Source organism: Macaca fascicularis, chromosome 3 (genome assembly GCF_037993035.2).
Source record: "Macaca fascicularis isolate 582-1 chromosome 3, T2T-MFA8v1.1".
In the NCBI taxonomy this organism is placed as follows: domain Eukaryota; kingdom Metazoa; phylum Chordata; class Mammalia; order Primates; family Cercopithecidae; genus Macaca; species Macaca fascicularis.
This window is the reverse complement of record NC_088377.1, coordinates 58414168-58431023: the sequence shown is the minus strand read 5'-3', so window position 1 is coordinate 58431023 and position 16856 is coordinate 58414168. Positions and strand designations below refer to the sequence as shown.

General features: G+C 44.5%; 1 protein-coding gene across 5 annotated transcripts in view; it reads right to left on the bottom strand.

The window, feature by feature from the left end:
* The window catches only part of GALNT17 (polypeptide N-acetylgalactosaminyltransferase 17), a 611589-nt gene that overhangs the window by 11304 nt on the left and 583429 nt on the right, over positions 1 to 16856 (bottom strand). The window contains exon 10 of one of the 5 annotated variants that reach the window (XM_065541831.2): positions 7120 to 7456. The exons of the other annotated variants lie outside the window; for them this stretch is intronic. Coding sequence (XP_065397903.1) covers positions 7415 to 7456 — 42 coding nt within the window. The 3' untranslated portion in view covers positions 7120 to 7414. Of the gene's footprint in view, positions 1 to 7119; positions 7457 to 16856 lie in introns of those variants that run through there. 5 annotated transcript variants of the gene reach the window in all.

Here is a 16856-nt window from a genome sequence, read left to right as displayed (position 1 = left end):
CTGTTCCTTCTCTCTTGAATACTCTTCCTTTAGATATCTTTCTCTTCTTATATTTTTAAAAATTTTAGATTCAGTGGGTACATGTACATATTTGTTACATAGATATATTGTATAATGCTGAGGTTTGGGCTTCTACTGAACCCATCACCCAAATAGTAAACATAGTGCCCAGTAGGCACTTTTCAACCCTTACCCTCCTCCCTCTCTCTCTACTCTGGTAGTCCACACTGTCTATTGTTTCCATTTTTAGGTCCAATGTTTAGCTCCCACTTATAAGTGAGAACATGTGGTATTAGGTTTTCTGTTCCTTTGTTAATTCACTTAGGATAATGGCCTCCAGCTACATCTATGTTTTTGCAAAGGATACGATTTCGTTCCTTTTTATGGTTGCATAGTGTTCCATGACATATATATATATGTGTGTGTATATATGTGTGTATATATGTGTGCATATAAGTATATATATATTTGCTTTATCCCATCCACTCTTTATGGGTACTTAGGTTAATTCCATGACTTTGTTTTTGTGGATAGTGCTGTGATGAACATACAAGTGCAGGCATATTTTTGATGCCTTTTCGTTTGGGTAGATACCCAGGAGTGCCTCCTCCAGATGTTTGAATGGCTCACACTCTCACCTCTTTCAAGTTTCTGCCTAAATATCATATTCTTTTTTTTTTTCTTTTCTTCTTTTTTGAGATGGAGTCTCACTCTGTCGTCCAGGCTGGAGTGCAATGGCGCGATCTTGGCTCACTGCAACCTCTGCCTCCCGGGTTCAAGTGATTCTCCTGCCTCAGCCTCCAGAGTAGCCGGGATTACAGGCACCCGCCACCACATCCAGCTAATTTTTGTATTTTTAGTAGAGACAGGGTTTCATCAGGTTGGCCAGGCTGGTCTCGAACTTCTGACCTCAGGTGATCTGCCCGCCTCGGCCTCCCAAAGGGCTGGGATTACAGGCATGAGCCACCACGCCTGGCCAAATGTCATATTCTTGCTGAGACTTTCCCTTGATCTTATTTAAAATTTCACATGCACCACTTACTCCCTATCTTTCTCCTTGCTTTACTTCTCTGTAAACACCTATTATCTTCTATCAAACCATCTATTTTCCCTACTTACCCAGTTTGTTGTTTGGCTCCCTTGGCTAGAATGAGTGGCATGAAGGCAGGGGTGTGTTTGCTTAGCTTTTTTGTTCACTGCTCTATCTCTAGCTCTTAGAAGAATGCCTGGCATATAATAGGTGCTTGATAAACATTTGTGACATCATGAATGAATGACACAGTGCTTGCTTTTGAGGCGTTCACAGCTTACTCACTGGAGCCAGGCAAGTAAAAAGGCAATGATAGCAATGATAACAAAATGTGGAATCTTGCCAGGAAATACACGAAGTGTGTTCATAAAGGCAGAATAGGATGGGGCCCTATCCAAAAGAGGAAGGTCAAAGAAGGATTCCCAGAGAAGGCATTGAAGTCAAGCCCTGATGGAGTCAGCCAACTAGGCAAGTAAGAGAAAAATAGATCAGACCAGGAAGAGGGAGCAGCTGTTTAAAGGCCTGGAGACCAGAGGAAATGTGGTGTTTTGGAGAATCCAAGCATAGCTTTCACCATGATGGAGTACAGAGGTGGGGGAGCTGGGTCTAGTGCAGGTGAGACTCCACTAGATGGAGTCCACCAAGCTCAGGAATCGAGGCTTTCGCATTAAGAGCCATCTGAATTTTAGGCTGACCACACTGTCTGTTGAGTGGAGAATGAACTGCAATGAGGATGGAAGTAGAGGGGTGGATGAAGGTCTGAACTCAAGTGTGACAGTGAAGGTTAGAAGAAGACAGATTTGAGAATGCATACAAGTTAATTTAAGTAGTTAAGAAGTTAAGAATGATTCTTTTTTTGTTTTTTCTTTTTTGAGAAGGAGTCTCACTATGTCATCCAGGCTGTAGTGCAGTGGTGTGATCTCTGCTCACTGCAACCTCTGACACCTGGGCTCAATCGATTCTTATGCCTTAGCCTCCTGAGTAGCTGGGACTACAGGTGTGCACCACCACGCCCGGCTAATATATTTTTGTATTTTTAGTAGAGATGGACTTTCACTATGCTGGCCAGGCTGGTCTTGAACTCCGTCTCAAGTGATCTGCCCGCCTTGGCCTCCCAAACTGCTGGGATTACAGGTGTGAGCCACTGTGCATGGCCAAGAATTATTCTATCTTACTGGAAAACAGAATCTTTTATCATCATACACTGACACACTTCACTTTATTATTTTTTTTTCTGAGACAGGGGTCTCACTCTGTCACTCAGGCTGCAGTGCAGTAAAGTGATCATAGTTCATTGCAGCCTCCAACTCCTGGGCACATGTGATCCTCCTGCCTCAGCCTCCCAAGTAGCTGGGACTACAGGTGCATGCTACAACACCTGGTTATTTAAAAAAAAAAAAAAATCATAGACACAGGGTCTCACTATTTTCCCCAGGCTGGCCTCAAACTCCTAGGCTCAAATGATTCTCCCATTTCAGCCTCCCAAAGTGTTAGGATTACAGGCATGACCCACCGTGTTCAGGCTGCATTCATCTTTAATAACGCATTTTGTTTTATAGGCTAGTTTGTTTGATACTAATGAAGTTACCCCAGCTTTCTGCCCTTTAGAATTTGCCTGACATAACCCTTTCCATCTTTTTAATTCAACACTTCATTCTCCTGAGGGTTTTTTTTTTTTTTGAGATGGAGTCTCGCTCTGTCACCCAGGCTGGAGTGCAGGGGCTCGCTGCAACCTCTGCCTATTGCGCTGCGCTGCAAGCTCGCTGCAATCTCGGCTCGCTGCAACCTCTGCCTCCCAGGTTCAAGCGATTCTCCTGCCTCAGCCTCCGGAGCAACTGGGACTACAGGCGCGCCACCACGCCCGGCTAATTTTTGTACTTTTAGTAAAGACGGGGTTTCACCATGTTGGCCAGAATGGTCTTGATCTCTTGACCTTGTGATCCACCCGCCTTGGCCTCCCAAGGTGCTGGTATTACAGGCATGAGCCACTGAGCATGGCCTTTTTTTTTGAGATGGAGTCTTGCTCTGTCACCTAGGCTGCAGTGCAGTGGCATGATCTTGGCTCACTACAACCTCCACCTCCCTGGTTCAACCAATTCTCCTGCCTCAGCCTCCTGAGTAGCTGGGATTATAGGTGCATGCTGCCACACCCGGCTAATTTTTTGTATTTTAATAGAGACCAGGTTTTGCCGTGTTGCCCAGGCTGATCTTGAACTCATGAGGTCTGGCAATCTGCCCCCCTCGGCCTCCCAAAGTGCTGGGATTACAGGCGTGAGCCACTGTGCCCGGTGCTCTCCTGAGGTTTTTATGTGTCCCTTGAAAATGGAATACAGCTGGAGTTTTCAAAATTGAAGGTGGCAATCTCTGTCTTTTAACTGGAGAGTTAAATCCATTCATATTCATTGTAATTAATGATATATTTTTACTTATTTCTGCCATCTCTCTTTGTGCTTTCTGTATGTCTGGGCTCCTCAGTTTCCTTCTTTCTCCTCTACTTGCCTTTGCTTGGATTAGTTGTGTTTGGATGATTTGTTGAAATGTTATCATATTTCATTGTTCCCCTCTACAGATTTAAAAATCACACTCCATTTCCATTATTTTATTGTTTACTCTTGAAGTTTAACCATTCACAACTTTGCAAAATCCAATTTTATAAAATATCTTAACATCTGCTTCCCCTCGATAAAATTCAAAGGCATTAGGATACCAGATCTGATCACTTCCTTCTAACTGTTCAGTACTTTGGTTGTATGTTTGCATTGCTCCCATGGTCCACCAATTTAAGAGTAAACTTTCTACCGTGACTTTTTACTCTATGGTCCAACTTACCTTTTCAGGCATAACTCTTGCTTTTCTGGCTTAGTCTGATAGATGATATGAGGTTTCTCAACAACAGCCGACCGTCCAGCCTGCCTTCCCTGTATAAGCAGGATATTCTCTCCCTAGCCCCACCCTGTCTCCACTAGTTCCATATAGCCCCCACCCAGATATGATTCTTCCAACTTACATAATTTCATATTTTATAAATGTGTTTTTCTTTGCTATAGGTTTTTGTTATTGTTATTTTTAGCAGCATTCTACCCATTTTTATCCAACATAAGGACCAACGAAAGTATCTTGCAAAAATCAAATGCTCTATAAATGTCTTTGGAAGTGAATGGGATTACTCTAGGTTTGGCTCCTGGGCTCAAGAGGAGAAGTGAACATCATTATCCACACCCTAATGCATTAGGAAAAAACCCTCTGAGCTCAAATACAATTAATTCTCATTTAGGGGGAAAGAATTTTCCATTTGAGATGATCTAAGAGACACACACAACTATTAACCCAAATTTAACAGCCTTGAAATAAAACTAGAATATGCAGGTTATAGCCAGATAAACAAAAATCAGATAAATAATTGCAGAATGACTCCAGAACACAGCAAAATCCATCAGATTATCAATAAAAACATGGCTTGCAATTGCTTTCCTATTAAGGGCCTTTCTCCTGATTTTAATATCCAGCAGTCAGTGTAGAAAACAATGGCTAATGCAAAATGTAGGTTTCTTGGCTGGGCACAGTGGCTCACACCTGCAATCCCAGCACTTTGGGAGGGTGAGGCAGGAGGATCACTTGAGGATAGGAGTTCAAGGCCAGCCTGGGTAACATAGTGAAACACTGTCTCTATAAAAATAAAATAAAATAAATTAGCTGGGTATGGTGGCACATGCCTGTAGTCCCAGCTACTCGGGAGGCTGAGGCTTGAGCCCAGGAACTTAAGGTTGCAGTCAGCTATGACTGCACCACTGCATTCCAGCCTAGGTGACAGAGCAAGATCCTATCTCTAAAACAAACAAACACCAAAAAAGAAAAGTTCAGGTTTCCCAGCTTCTACTCAAGAGACAGAGAGATATATTCCATTAATTCAGATCTGCTTTGGAGTAAATTTATTTATTACTTGGTTAAAGCCCAGAAGAATGGTTTCTTATGACTGCAAGAACATGTGCATATTCTTGAAATTGACAGAGTTCCTCCTTCACTGTCCTGGGTGTTTACGAAGCTGGGCCAAGCTAAGAAAGAGGTAGCTCAGCAGTGGACAGGAGCCCCTCCAGGCTATCCTGAGAGCAAGGACCCAGTCCCAGGCACAGAGTTTACAGCCCTGAGAAGATGCTGTCTCCAGTGGCCTTTAGACATTTACAGAGGACGCTGCCTTTGGAAAATCCCAAATGCCCAATCCCAAACTGAATATAGAAAATAAATGTCTCACAGTGGACAGGTGGTGGCTGCCTGAGAGCTGGGTTTAGAAAAGGAGCATGAGAAATCCTTGAGGGAGATGGAAATGTTCTGAATCTTGATTTCAAGGGCAGCTTCGCAGGTGTACACACCTGTCAAAACTCATCAGATTGCACACTTTAAATGGATGCGCTGTATTGTATTTACCTTATGCTTCCATATAGTTGATTTAAAAATATATATGGGAGCTTAGAAAGCATGCTATGGAACCAGATGGTTTTTGCAGAGAGGGCCAGCTCCTGGGGACTGGGATGGTCCCAAGGGCCCTTCCCCGCTGGCTTCTCCCTTCTACCTTATCATACTGGATATGACTCATCATGCTGGATTCAAGCATTATGTTTCCAGAAAATGCATTTGCTACTTGGAATGAATGGGGATACATCTTTGTGTCACAAAAACCTCAGGCTGATTTTCTTACAGAGACAGTTCTAGGAGTGGATAGATCGGGGCAGTTCCGATGGAGGCAGGATCTGGCCCACATGGCCTGTGGAGAGACCTGGGGCCTCTCTTGGTGTGGGGCACCAGGACGGGAGCTGGAAGAGCTGGGCGAGAGAGGGAATGCCTAGTCCACTCCGACTTCTAGGGGATCAGGAGGATATTCGTAAGCACATCTTCAAAGCAAACCTCTGACTGCTGAATTGGTTAAGGAAGCAAAGACTTTATTTCTCAATAGGACAGACCGCTGATAACATGAATTTCTTTTTTGTCTGTCTATGTGAAATGGGAAGGGAGGACTGTAACCTGGTGCAGCGTGGACATGCTAGCAAGCACTGGCTTTCTGTACCACAGCTCAACGAGCTCACTTTCTTCACTTGCCAACTACAGCAGCATTTCTGGCCTTGCTGTGTCATTAGAGAGAGAGGAGAGTATAATGGTTAAGGACTTGGACTCTGGGGTCTGCTTAGGAAATCCAGGCTCTGCTACTTAATGATTTTATGGTCCTGGACCAATTACTTTAGCCCTATGGGACTCCGCTTCCTCATTTTTCAAATGGGGATAATGGCCGGGCACGGTGGCTCACACCTGTAATCCCAGCACTTTGGGAGGCCGAGGTGGGCGAATCACTTGAGGTCAGAAGTTTGAGACCAGCCTGGCCAACATGGTGAAATCCCGTCTCTACTAACAATCCAAAAATTAACTGAACATGGTGGTGCACATCTGTAATCACAGCTACTCGGGAGGCTGAGGCAGGAGAATTGCTTGAACCCGGGTGGCAGAGGTTGCAGTGGGCTGAGACTGTGCAATGGCACTTCAGCCTGAGTGACAGAGTGAGACTCCATCGCAAAAAAAAAGGGGGGGGGGATAATGATAGATTACATCATAGGGCATTTATGGAGATTGATACGGTTTGGTTCTGTCCCCACCCAAATCTCATCTGGAATTGCAGCTCCCAAATTCCCGTGTTTTGTGGGAGGGACCAAGTGGGAGGTAACTGAAACATGGAGGCGGGTCTTTCCTGTGCTGTTCTCGAGATAGTGAATAAGTCTCACAAGATCTGATGGTTTTATAAAGGGGAGTTTCCCTGCACAAGCTCTCTTCTCTTGTCTGCTGCCATGTGAGACATCCCTTTCACCTTCCACCATGATTGTGAGGCCTCCCCAGCCATGTGGAACTGTGAGTCCACTAAACCTCCTTGTTTTGTAAATTGCCCCATCTCAGGTATGTCTTTATCAGCAGCATGAAAACGGACTAATATAGAGATTAAATAAAATAATTAGAAGCAACTGTGGATATTAGCTTCCCCGACCTCACCCACCATTGAATAACTGAGTCTTGCTCCAGCTTTACCAAGAACTTATTTTCTTTCCTATAGATTTTTTTTTTTTTAACTTTTTAGAAAGCTCAGGGGTACAAGTGCAGGTTTGTTCTGTAGGTAAACTTGTGTCACGGGGGTTTGTTGTACAGCTTATTTCATCACCCAGGTATTAAGCCTAGTACCCATTAGTTATTTAATATTTTTCCTGATCCTCTCCCTCCTCCCACCCTCCATCCTCCAGTAGGCCCCATTGTGTGTGTTGTGTGTGTGTTGTTCCCTTCTATGTGTCCAAGTGTTCTTATAATTCAGATCCTACTTAGAAGAGAGAAGTTATTTGGTTGTCTGTTCCTGTGTTACTTTGCTAAGGATAATGGCTTCCAGCTCCATCCACGTCCCTGCAATGGACAGGATTTCATTATTTTTTATGTCTATAAAGTATTCCATGATGTATATGTACCACATTTTAAAAATCCAGTCTATCATTGAAGGGACATGCACATCAAAACCACAAATATGGATTTTCTTCCCAGGTTCCAATCTGGGATCCCACATTGCAGTTTTGGTCCTGTCTCCATATATATATACACACATATACACACACACACAATTTATATTATAGTATATACTTAAATATATACCTGTATACTTACAGTGTGTGAAGAAGACAAGGATGAAGAATTTTATGATGATCCACTTCCACTGAATACTAACACTATAAATATATAGTATATATCTAAGTATATACTGTAACAAATATGTACTTATGGCTGGATGCGGTGGCTCACACACTTTGGGAGGCCGAAGTGGGTGGATCACCTGCGGTCAGGAGTTCAAGACCAGCCTGGCCAACATGATGAAACCCCATCTCTGCTAAAAATACAAAAATTAGCTGGGCCTGGTGGCGGGCACCTGTAATCCCAGCTACTCGAGAGGCTGAGGCAGAAGAATCACCTGATCCCGGGAGGTGGAGGTTGCAGTGAGCTGAGATCACGCCACTGCACTCCAGCCTGCGTGCCAGAGTAAGACGCTGTCTCAAAAATAAAAAAATAAATAAAATAAAAATAAAAAAATTTGAAAAGTACTTATATACATACACTGTGTATATATAATAAAATTGTTTATGTAACTTCTTTTATATGTGTGTATATATATCACCATGAACTTACTGAAAATAATCATTCAACAGATTATTGATTATCTCTTCCACGGAGAAATCAAAGCTCTGTGAATCAGTCAGTGATGAGGCTACTGTGAGGTTCTGCATGGCTCTGCTGAGCCTCGTAGCATAAAGAGTAAGGCACTAAATCCATTTCCACCAGGAGGCTTTACGTCCCCCTCCTTGTCCTTCAGAAACAGTGATGTTGTTTCCTTTTTAATTCAGTGATACAAACACAGCCTAACAAATCAACGTATTTCTTTGAAAAACAGAAAAGCTGAAAGTAACCTTCAGTAATAATAATAGTTGTTGCAGGGTGGCAGAACATGGATGATTTAAATTTGTGTTTTTCAAACTCTCTGAAATGCTGTTGTGCCTTTGGTAAAAAAAAAAAAAAGAAGGGCCAGGCACAGTGACTCACACCTATAAATCCCAGCACTTTGGGAGGCTGAGGCAGGAGGATTGTGGGAGGCCAGGAGTTTGAGACCAGCCTGGTCAACACAGCGAGGCAACATAGTGAGACTCCATCTTTATAAAAAATTTAAAAATCAGCCAAGCATGGTGGTGTGTGGCTGTGGCCCAGCTACCTGGGAGGCAGAGGCGGGAGGATTGTTTGAACCCAGGAGGCTGAGGGTACAGTGAGCTCTGATTGTGATACTGCACTCCAGCCTGGGTGACAGAGAGAGACTCTGTTTCAGAAAGAAAAGGAAGGAAGGAAGGAACAAAGGAAGGAAGGAAGAAAGAAAGAAAGAAGAGAAGAGAAGAGAGAGAAGAAAGAAAATAATAAAAAAAGAGGAGCAGAAGTGACTTTCACTTATTTGGCTGTGGAATTTAATATCCCTGGGCAACGGAGAAAGGTTCAGCTGGTGACATGGCTGCCACTCTATTGTTCAATCTGAGTTCCTTATTTCAAGCCTAACATGAACACAAAACCTGCCTGAATGACTTTTTGTGCCTGGAGAAAAGTCAACTAAACTTCTAAGAAGACACAAAACTCTCAATTCACCATCTCCACTGGAAAACAATTTATGTCTGTCGTTGTGATTTCCTGAAAAGAATAGCTCATCAATCCATTCTGGCAGGAAAGAAATAGTACAGTAATTCCTCCTTAACCCTGAGTCTTCCTTAGGCAAAATAAAATACAGGCATATCTTGAGATATTGCAGGTTCAGTTGCAGACCACTGCAATATAGTGAATATAGCAACAAAAAAGCAAGTCACACAAATACATTGGTTTCCCAGTGCATAAAAAGTTATGTTTACACTATACTGTAGACTATTAAGTGTGCAGTAGCATGCCTTTTAAAAATGTGCATAGCTTAATTTAAAAATACTTCGTGGCTAAAAATACTAGGGATCACCTGAGCCTTCAGTAAGCTGTAATCTTTTTGCTAATGGAGGGTCATGGCTTGATGTTGATGGCTGCTGACTGATCAGGGTGGCAGGGTGGTGGCTGCTGAATGTTGGGGTGGCTGTGGCAATTTCTTAAAATAAGAGAATAACAAAATTTGCTGCATTAATTGACTGTCTCCCTTCCATGAAATCACTCGCTGTAGCATCCAATGCTGGTTACTAGCGTTTTACCCACAGTAGCATTTCTTTCAAATTTGGAACCAATCCTCTCAAACCCTGCTGCTGATATATCACCTAAGTTTATGGAATATTCTAAATATTCTGTTGTGTCATTTCAACAATATTCACAACATCCTCATCAGTAGATTCCATCTCAAGAGACCACTGTCTTTGCTTATCCGTTAAGAAACAACTATTTTTCTGTTCATGTTTGATCATGAAATTGTAGCAACCAGTCCCCTCTACAGGCTCCATTTCAGTTCTAGTTCTCTTGCTGTTTCCACCACGTCTGCAGTTCCTTCCTCCACTGAAGCCTTGAAACCCTCAAAGTCATCCATGAGGGTTGGAGTCCACTTCTCCCACACTCCTGTTCATGTTGCTATTTTGGCCTTCCATGAATCACAAACATGCTTCCTGGTATCTAAAATGGTAAATTCTTCCCAAAAAGCTTTCCATGGACTTTGCCCAGACCCATGAGAAGAATCATTATCTATGGCAGTCACAGCCTTACAAAATGAATTTCTTAAATACGACTTGAAGGTCAAAATTGCTCCTTGATCCATGGGCTGCAGAATGGATGTTGTGTTATCAGGCATGAGAACAACATTCATCTCTTGGTACATATCCCTCAGAGCTCTTGGGTGACCGTTATCAATGGGCAGTGATATTGGGAAAGGAATCATATTTTTTCCTGAGAAGTGGGTCTGGACAGTGGGTTTAAGATAATCAGTAAACCGGCCAGGTGCGGTGGCTCACGCCTGTAATCCCAACACTTTGAGAGTCCAAGGAGGGCGGATCATGAGGTCAAGAGATCAAGACCATCCTGGCCAACCTGGTGAAACCCCGTCTCTACTAAAAATACAAAAATTAGTCGGGCGTGGTGGCGCGCACCTGTAGTCCCAGCTACTCAGGAGGCTGAGGCAGGAGAATCGCTTGAACCCGGGAGGCGGAGGTTGCAGTGAGCCGAGATTGCACCACACACTCCAGCCTGGCGACAGAGTGAGACTCCATCTCAAAAAAAAAAAAAAAAAAAAAATATTCAGTAAACCATGCTGTAAACAGATGCACTGATATCCAAGCTTTGTTGTTCCATTTCTAGGGCACAGGCAGAGTAGATTCAGCAACATTCTTAAGGGCCCTAGGATCTTCAAAATGGTAAATGAGTTTTGGCTTCAACTTAAAGTCACCAGCTGCATTCGCCTCTCACAAGAGTCAGGCTGTCCTTTGAGGCTTTCAAGTGAGGTACGGACTCTCTCCTCTCTAGGTGGGAAAGTCCCAGATGGTACCTTCTTCCAAGAGAAGGCTGTTCTGTCTACGTTGAAAATCTGTTGTTGAATGCAGACACCTTCAGCAATGATCTTAGCTAGATCTTCCAGAGAACTGGCTGCAGTTTCTCCACCAGCACTCGCCGCTTCGCCTTGCACCTTTTATGTTACAGAGAGTGCTTCTTAAGCCTCATGAGCCAACATCTGCTACCTTCAAACTTTTCTTCTGCGACTTCCTCAACCTCTTTTAGCCTTCATAGAATTAAAGAGAGCGAGGCCCTTGTTCTGGATTAGGCTTTTGGCTTAAGGGAATGTTGTGGCTGGGTATGGTCTAACCGTACCACTAAAATGACTCCCTATGAACACAGAGGCTGTTTTGCTTTCTTTTTTTTTTTTTTTTTTTTTTTTTTGAGATGGAGTCTCGCTCTGTCGCCCAGGCTGGAGTGCAGTGGCATGATCTCGGCTCACTGCAAGCTCCGCCTCCCGGGTTCACGCCATTCTCCCGCCTCAGCCTCCCAAGTAGCTGAGACTACAGGCGCCCGCCACCACGCCCGGCTAGTTTTTTGTATTTTTAGTAGAGACGGGGTTTCACCATGTTAGCCAGGATAGTCTCGATCTCCTGACCTCGTGATCCACCCGCCTCGGCCTCCCAAAGTGCTGGGATTACAGGCTTGAGCCACCGCGCCCGGCCATGTTTTGCTTTCTTATCATTCGTGTGTTCACTGGAGTAGCATGTTTAATTTTCTTCAGTAACTTTTCCTTTGCATTCATAACTTGGCAAATTATTTGGCACAAGAGGCCTAGCTTTCAGCCTTATTTGGCTTGTGACATGTCTTCCTCCCTAATCTTTTTTTTATATATATATTTTTAGTAGAGATGGGGTTTCACCATGTTAGCGAGGATGGTCTTGATCTCCTGACCTCGTGATCTACCCGCATCGGCCTCCCAAAGTGCTGGGATTGCAGGCATGAGCCACTGCGCCCAGCCTCCTCCCTAATCTTCACCATTTTTAGCTTTTGACTTCAAGTGACAGACCTGCAACACTGCCTTTCCCTTGAACACGTAGAGGCCATTATAGGGCTGTTAATTGGTCGAATTTCAACACTGCTGTGTCTCAGGGAATAGAAAGGCTCGAGAAGAGGGAGAGAGATAGGAGAATGGCCCGACAGAGGAGCCGTCAAACACACACATTTATGGTTCACGTTCGGGTCCTGTATGGGTGCAGCTCATAGTGTCCCAAATAATTACAATAGTAACATCAAAGATACTGATCACAAACCACCATAACAGATACAATACTAATGAAAAAGCTTGAAATATTGCAACAATTACCAAAATGTGACACAGCGACTGGAGCGAGCAGGTGCTGTTGGAAAAATGGCACCCACAGACTTGCTCGATGTCATGTTGCCACAACCTTTCAATCTGTGAAAACATGCAATATCTACAAAGTCCCATAAAGTGAAACGCGATGAAAAGAGGTGTGCCTGTACATGTGCCTTTACTTCTGCACACTGACAGGCTGGAATCGCTGCAATCTTATGATGAAACAGGACTAGATATAAAGTTGTTTCTTTTTTTTTTTTTTTTGAGACAGAGTCTTGCTCTGTCACCCAGGCTGGAGTGCAGTGATGCAATCGCTCCTCACTGCAACCTCCGCCTCCCGGGTTCACGTCATTCTCCTGCCTCAGCCTCCCAAGTAGCTGGGACTACAGGCGCCCGCCACCGCGCCCAGCTAAGTTTTTGTATTTTTAGTAGAGACGGGGTTTCACCGTGGTCTCGATCTCCTGACCTCTTGGTCTGCCCGCCTCCGCCTCCCAAAGTGCTGGGATTGCAGGCATGAGCCACCGCACCCGACCAGAGTTGTTTCTTAACGGATAAGCAAAGACAGTGGTCTCCTGAGACGGAATCTACTCCTGATGAAGATGTTGTGAATATTATTGAAATGATACAACAGAATATTTAGAATATTTCATAAACTTAGGTGATATATCAGCAGGAAATATTTAGGGACTCAAGCCTTCCTGTTTTCTGTACGTGGACCACTTCTCAGCGATAATCAGAAAAACGGAATTGGGGGTTGGAAATAGAAAAGAGAGGCAAAGCAGATGGCAGGGAAAGAGGCTTGGGTCCCCCAAAGCCTCGGGAAAATCTCAGCAAGCAGAAAGCATGTAAAACTGCGTTGCATGGAGGTCTACAAAGAGGGTGGCTGCCAGGGGTGTACACACAGGCTGATGGAGGTGGGGCCTGGGAGGCGGGAACTAACAACCCGAAGTAATAAAACCAGAAACATTTTGAATATTTTGAGAGAAGATGAGTCAGAAGAGCAACAACAATAACAAAAAAGGCTGTTAATATTCACTGTCTGCATGCAATGAGGTAGGAAGAATTTGTAAGTGTTGCATTGGAATGCAAAAGGAGGGATTTAAAAAAATATGGCATGAGAGATTGAAAATGGAAAATGAAAATAAGTGGTTCAGAACCTCTGTGGTGTTGAATTTCAGATCCACTGAACACCATCAGCATTTCCTCTCCTATTTTCTGTCTCATCTCCCATTTGTGTGTGCAGCAGGTTTTCTCAGCATCAAAAGTATCTGGGTCAGGTGTGGTGGCTCACACCTATACCCCCAGCACTTGGGGAGGCTGAAGCGGGAGAATCTCTTGAGCCTAGGAGTTCGAGACCAGCCTGGGCAACATAGCAAGACCCCGTCTGTACAAATAATACAAAAAAATTAGCTAGGCATGGTGGCGTGCATCTGTAGTCTGGGAGACTGAGGTTGCAGTGAGCTATGACTGCACCACTGCACTCCAGCCTGGGTGACAGAGCAAGACCCTGTCATGAAATATATAATTAATTAATTTAAAAAAAAGTATCTGTCTTCAGTCCCTCAACTCTGTTTTCCACAAGGTCTACAGATGCCCTGATTTGACCCCCATGGTGATTTCTAGGTATTGGGTCCTCGTGGATGGAAAGGGATGACTGAGTTTGCTTCTTATCAAATGGGAGAGGCATATTCCCAGAATCTCAGGCCTGTTTTCTGCACCAAAGTCATCTTTTCTTGGGCGAAACTTCAATGTGCTCTCAAAGGCTGCGTTGCCTGAGCTCCGACACTTACATGATAGCATCTGGAAGCCAAGAGGCTGCTGGGTGTCATTCACTTCTGCGTTTTCCGACGACGACCGGGGTGCCTCCTACATGCTAATAGCTCGCTAGAGCCCCGTCACGCCAGCAGGGCACGGGTGCCTTATTGGCACAATGCATCATAATGACAAGGTGTTTGGATGATGTATCGCTTAAAAGATGAAGCCATCAGAGAATGAGTCCAAGATCAGATTGAATTTAATTATGGGATAAAAGAATCTCATCTGTCATTTTGGTGATGAATTAACTGAGAGGAGAAATATGAGTCTTTTGGAAAAGGACGGAGAGGAGGAGGAAAATGTATTGACAGGGAGGACACACAGAGGAGAGGTCGCTAATACCCTTCCCTGAGCCTACTGAATCAGAAAGGTCCTGGGAACAGAGCTTCACACATTCCAACAGGGACTGCTACCCTCAGTTCCTTCCCACAGTGCACACCTCGCCTTATGAACATCTCACTACAGCCATAGTTGTTTCAAAGAGTGCCTGCTGAAATCTCCAGGGCCATTTCTTGCAAACCCTGTTAGTCATACCTTGTCCATGGTATGGGCTGTGGAGGGGCAGTGAGTCTCAACTCGGGGACAAAACCACATCAGAATTTGCAGGAACGTGTTGGGTTTGAACATGTGCAGGTGCACAGGCAACTTCTACGAACACGTCCTCAACTACGGTTCTCAAAAGTGATTGTGATTTGTATAAAAGTACATGGAAAGCTGGGTCCATTGGCTTACACCTATAATCCCAGCACTTTGGGAGGCATCGATGGGTGGATCACTTGAGCCCAGGAGTTTGGGACCAGCCTGGACAACACAGTGAGATCCCCATCTCTACAAAAATTTAAAAAAAAAATAGCCTCTCATGGTGGTATGTGACTGTAGTCCCAGCTGCTCAGGAGGCTAAGGCAGCAGGATTGCTTGAGCCCAGGAGTTCAAGGCCACAGTGAGCTCTGACGGCACCACTGTGCTCCAGCCTGGGTGACAGAGTGAGGTAGTGAGATGCTATCTCTAAACAAAAGAAATCTTTCAAAAAAGTATATGTGGGCAGAGGGAGGAGTGAACTACACAGAGGTTCAGGGGAATATTGAATTACTCTATATCTTGATTATGGTGTGATCATATGTGCCTGCCAAAACCTGCAAAACTATACATTATAAAGTGTAAACAGGCCGGGCACATTGGCTCACGCCTGTAATCCCAGAACTTTGGGAGGCCGAGGCGGGCGGATCACCTGAGGTCAGGAGTTCAAGACCAGCCTGGCTAACATGCTGAAACCCTGTCTCTACAAAAAATATAAAAATTAGCCAGGTGTGGGGGCAGGTGCCTGTAATCCCAGCTACTCAGGAGGCTGAGGCAGGAGAATCGCTTGAACGCAGGAGGCAGAGGTTGCAGTGAGCCAAGATCGTGCCACTGCACTGCAGCCTGGGTGACGGAGTGAGACTCTGTCTCAAAAAAAAAAAAAAAAAAAAAAAAAAAAGAGTTTTAAAAACGAAAAAACAAAAAAACAAAAAACCCAAGAAACTTAATTATATAAAAACTAAGATAGCGTTATAAATTTTAAAAAAAAGAAATTAGGCTGGGACACTAGGCCTAAACAGGGCCTGTCCTGGGCAGACAGGAACATATGATCACCACCTATATGGCCTAACACATAGCCTTATCCAAAATACATGCTCGGCTGGATGTGAGGGTGATCTGGCTGCAACATCTGTCACTCCGTTGATGGCCAGGGTTAATTCAGCTGATTTGGCTGCATCTCTCCTGAAACTGCATGCCTGGTCGAAGAGGATGACCATCCCCAATAGAAGAAGACCAGTCTTTGGTCAAGGGTATACGAGTATCTGCGCTGCCTTGCTAGAACTCCCAAACAAGCCCTCAAAATAGATGCTCGATAAATAGCTGTAGGTTGAAAAAGAAAAGCATCCGCCAATGCTTGTTACCATGTGGAATCCCAGGCCCTACCTCCACTAGGTCTGGGGTTGGACTCTGGAAAAGGCAGTTACAATAAGCCCCCAGAGGGTTCACTGGGTCAGTGGACCACACGTGAGATGCTGAGTGGAAGCCCCAGCCCTTGATCCCAGCACTGGAGGATCTCTATACTCTGTCCCTTTTGGGCCGTCCTGAACCACCTGCTTCTGCCAACTGTGTGATTCTTTCCTGAAATGTGCCTCGTGATTCCAGCCTCTGCACCTGGGCTTTCATGTTCCATTCCTCTCTGCTTGCTATGAATCTTTCCACTGTGTTTTGCTGTGGTCTGGAGAACACTGAAGGGCTCAAGGATATGAGGTGCTCTCCAGAATTCATCGGATGCAGAGAAGAGCACCCAAGACCAAGAGGTATGGGACATTCATTTGACAACTGGCATTGCCCTATCTGAATCTCCATGTTCTCATTAATAATAATAATAAAAAAAAAAAGCAGGTGGTGCCAGCCAGGCAAGGTGGCTCACATCCATAATCCTAGCACTCTGGGAGGCCAAGGTGGAAGGATAGCTTGAGGTCGGGAGTTCGAGACCAGCTTGGGCAACAGAGTGAGACCCCCATCTCTACAAAAAAATGGAAAAATTAGCTGGGCGTGGTGGTTCATACCAGCAGTCCCAGTTACTCTGGGAGCTGAAGCAGGAGGATTGCTTGAACCCAGGAGTTTGAGGCTGCAGTGAGCTAT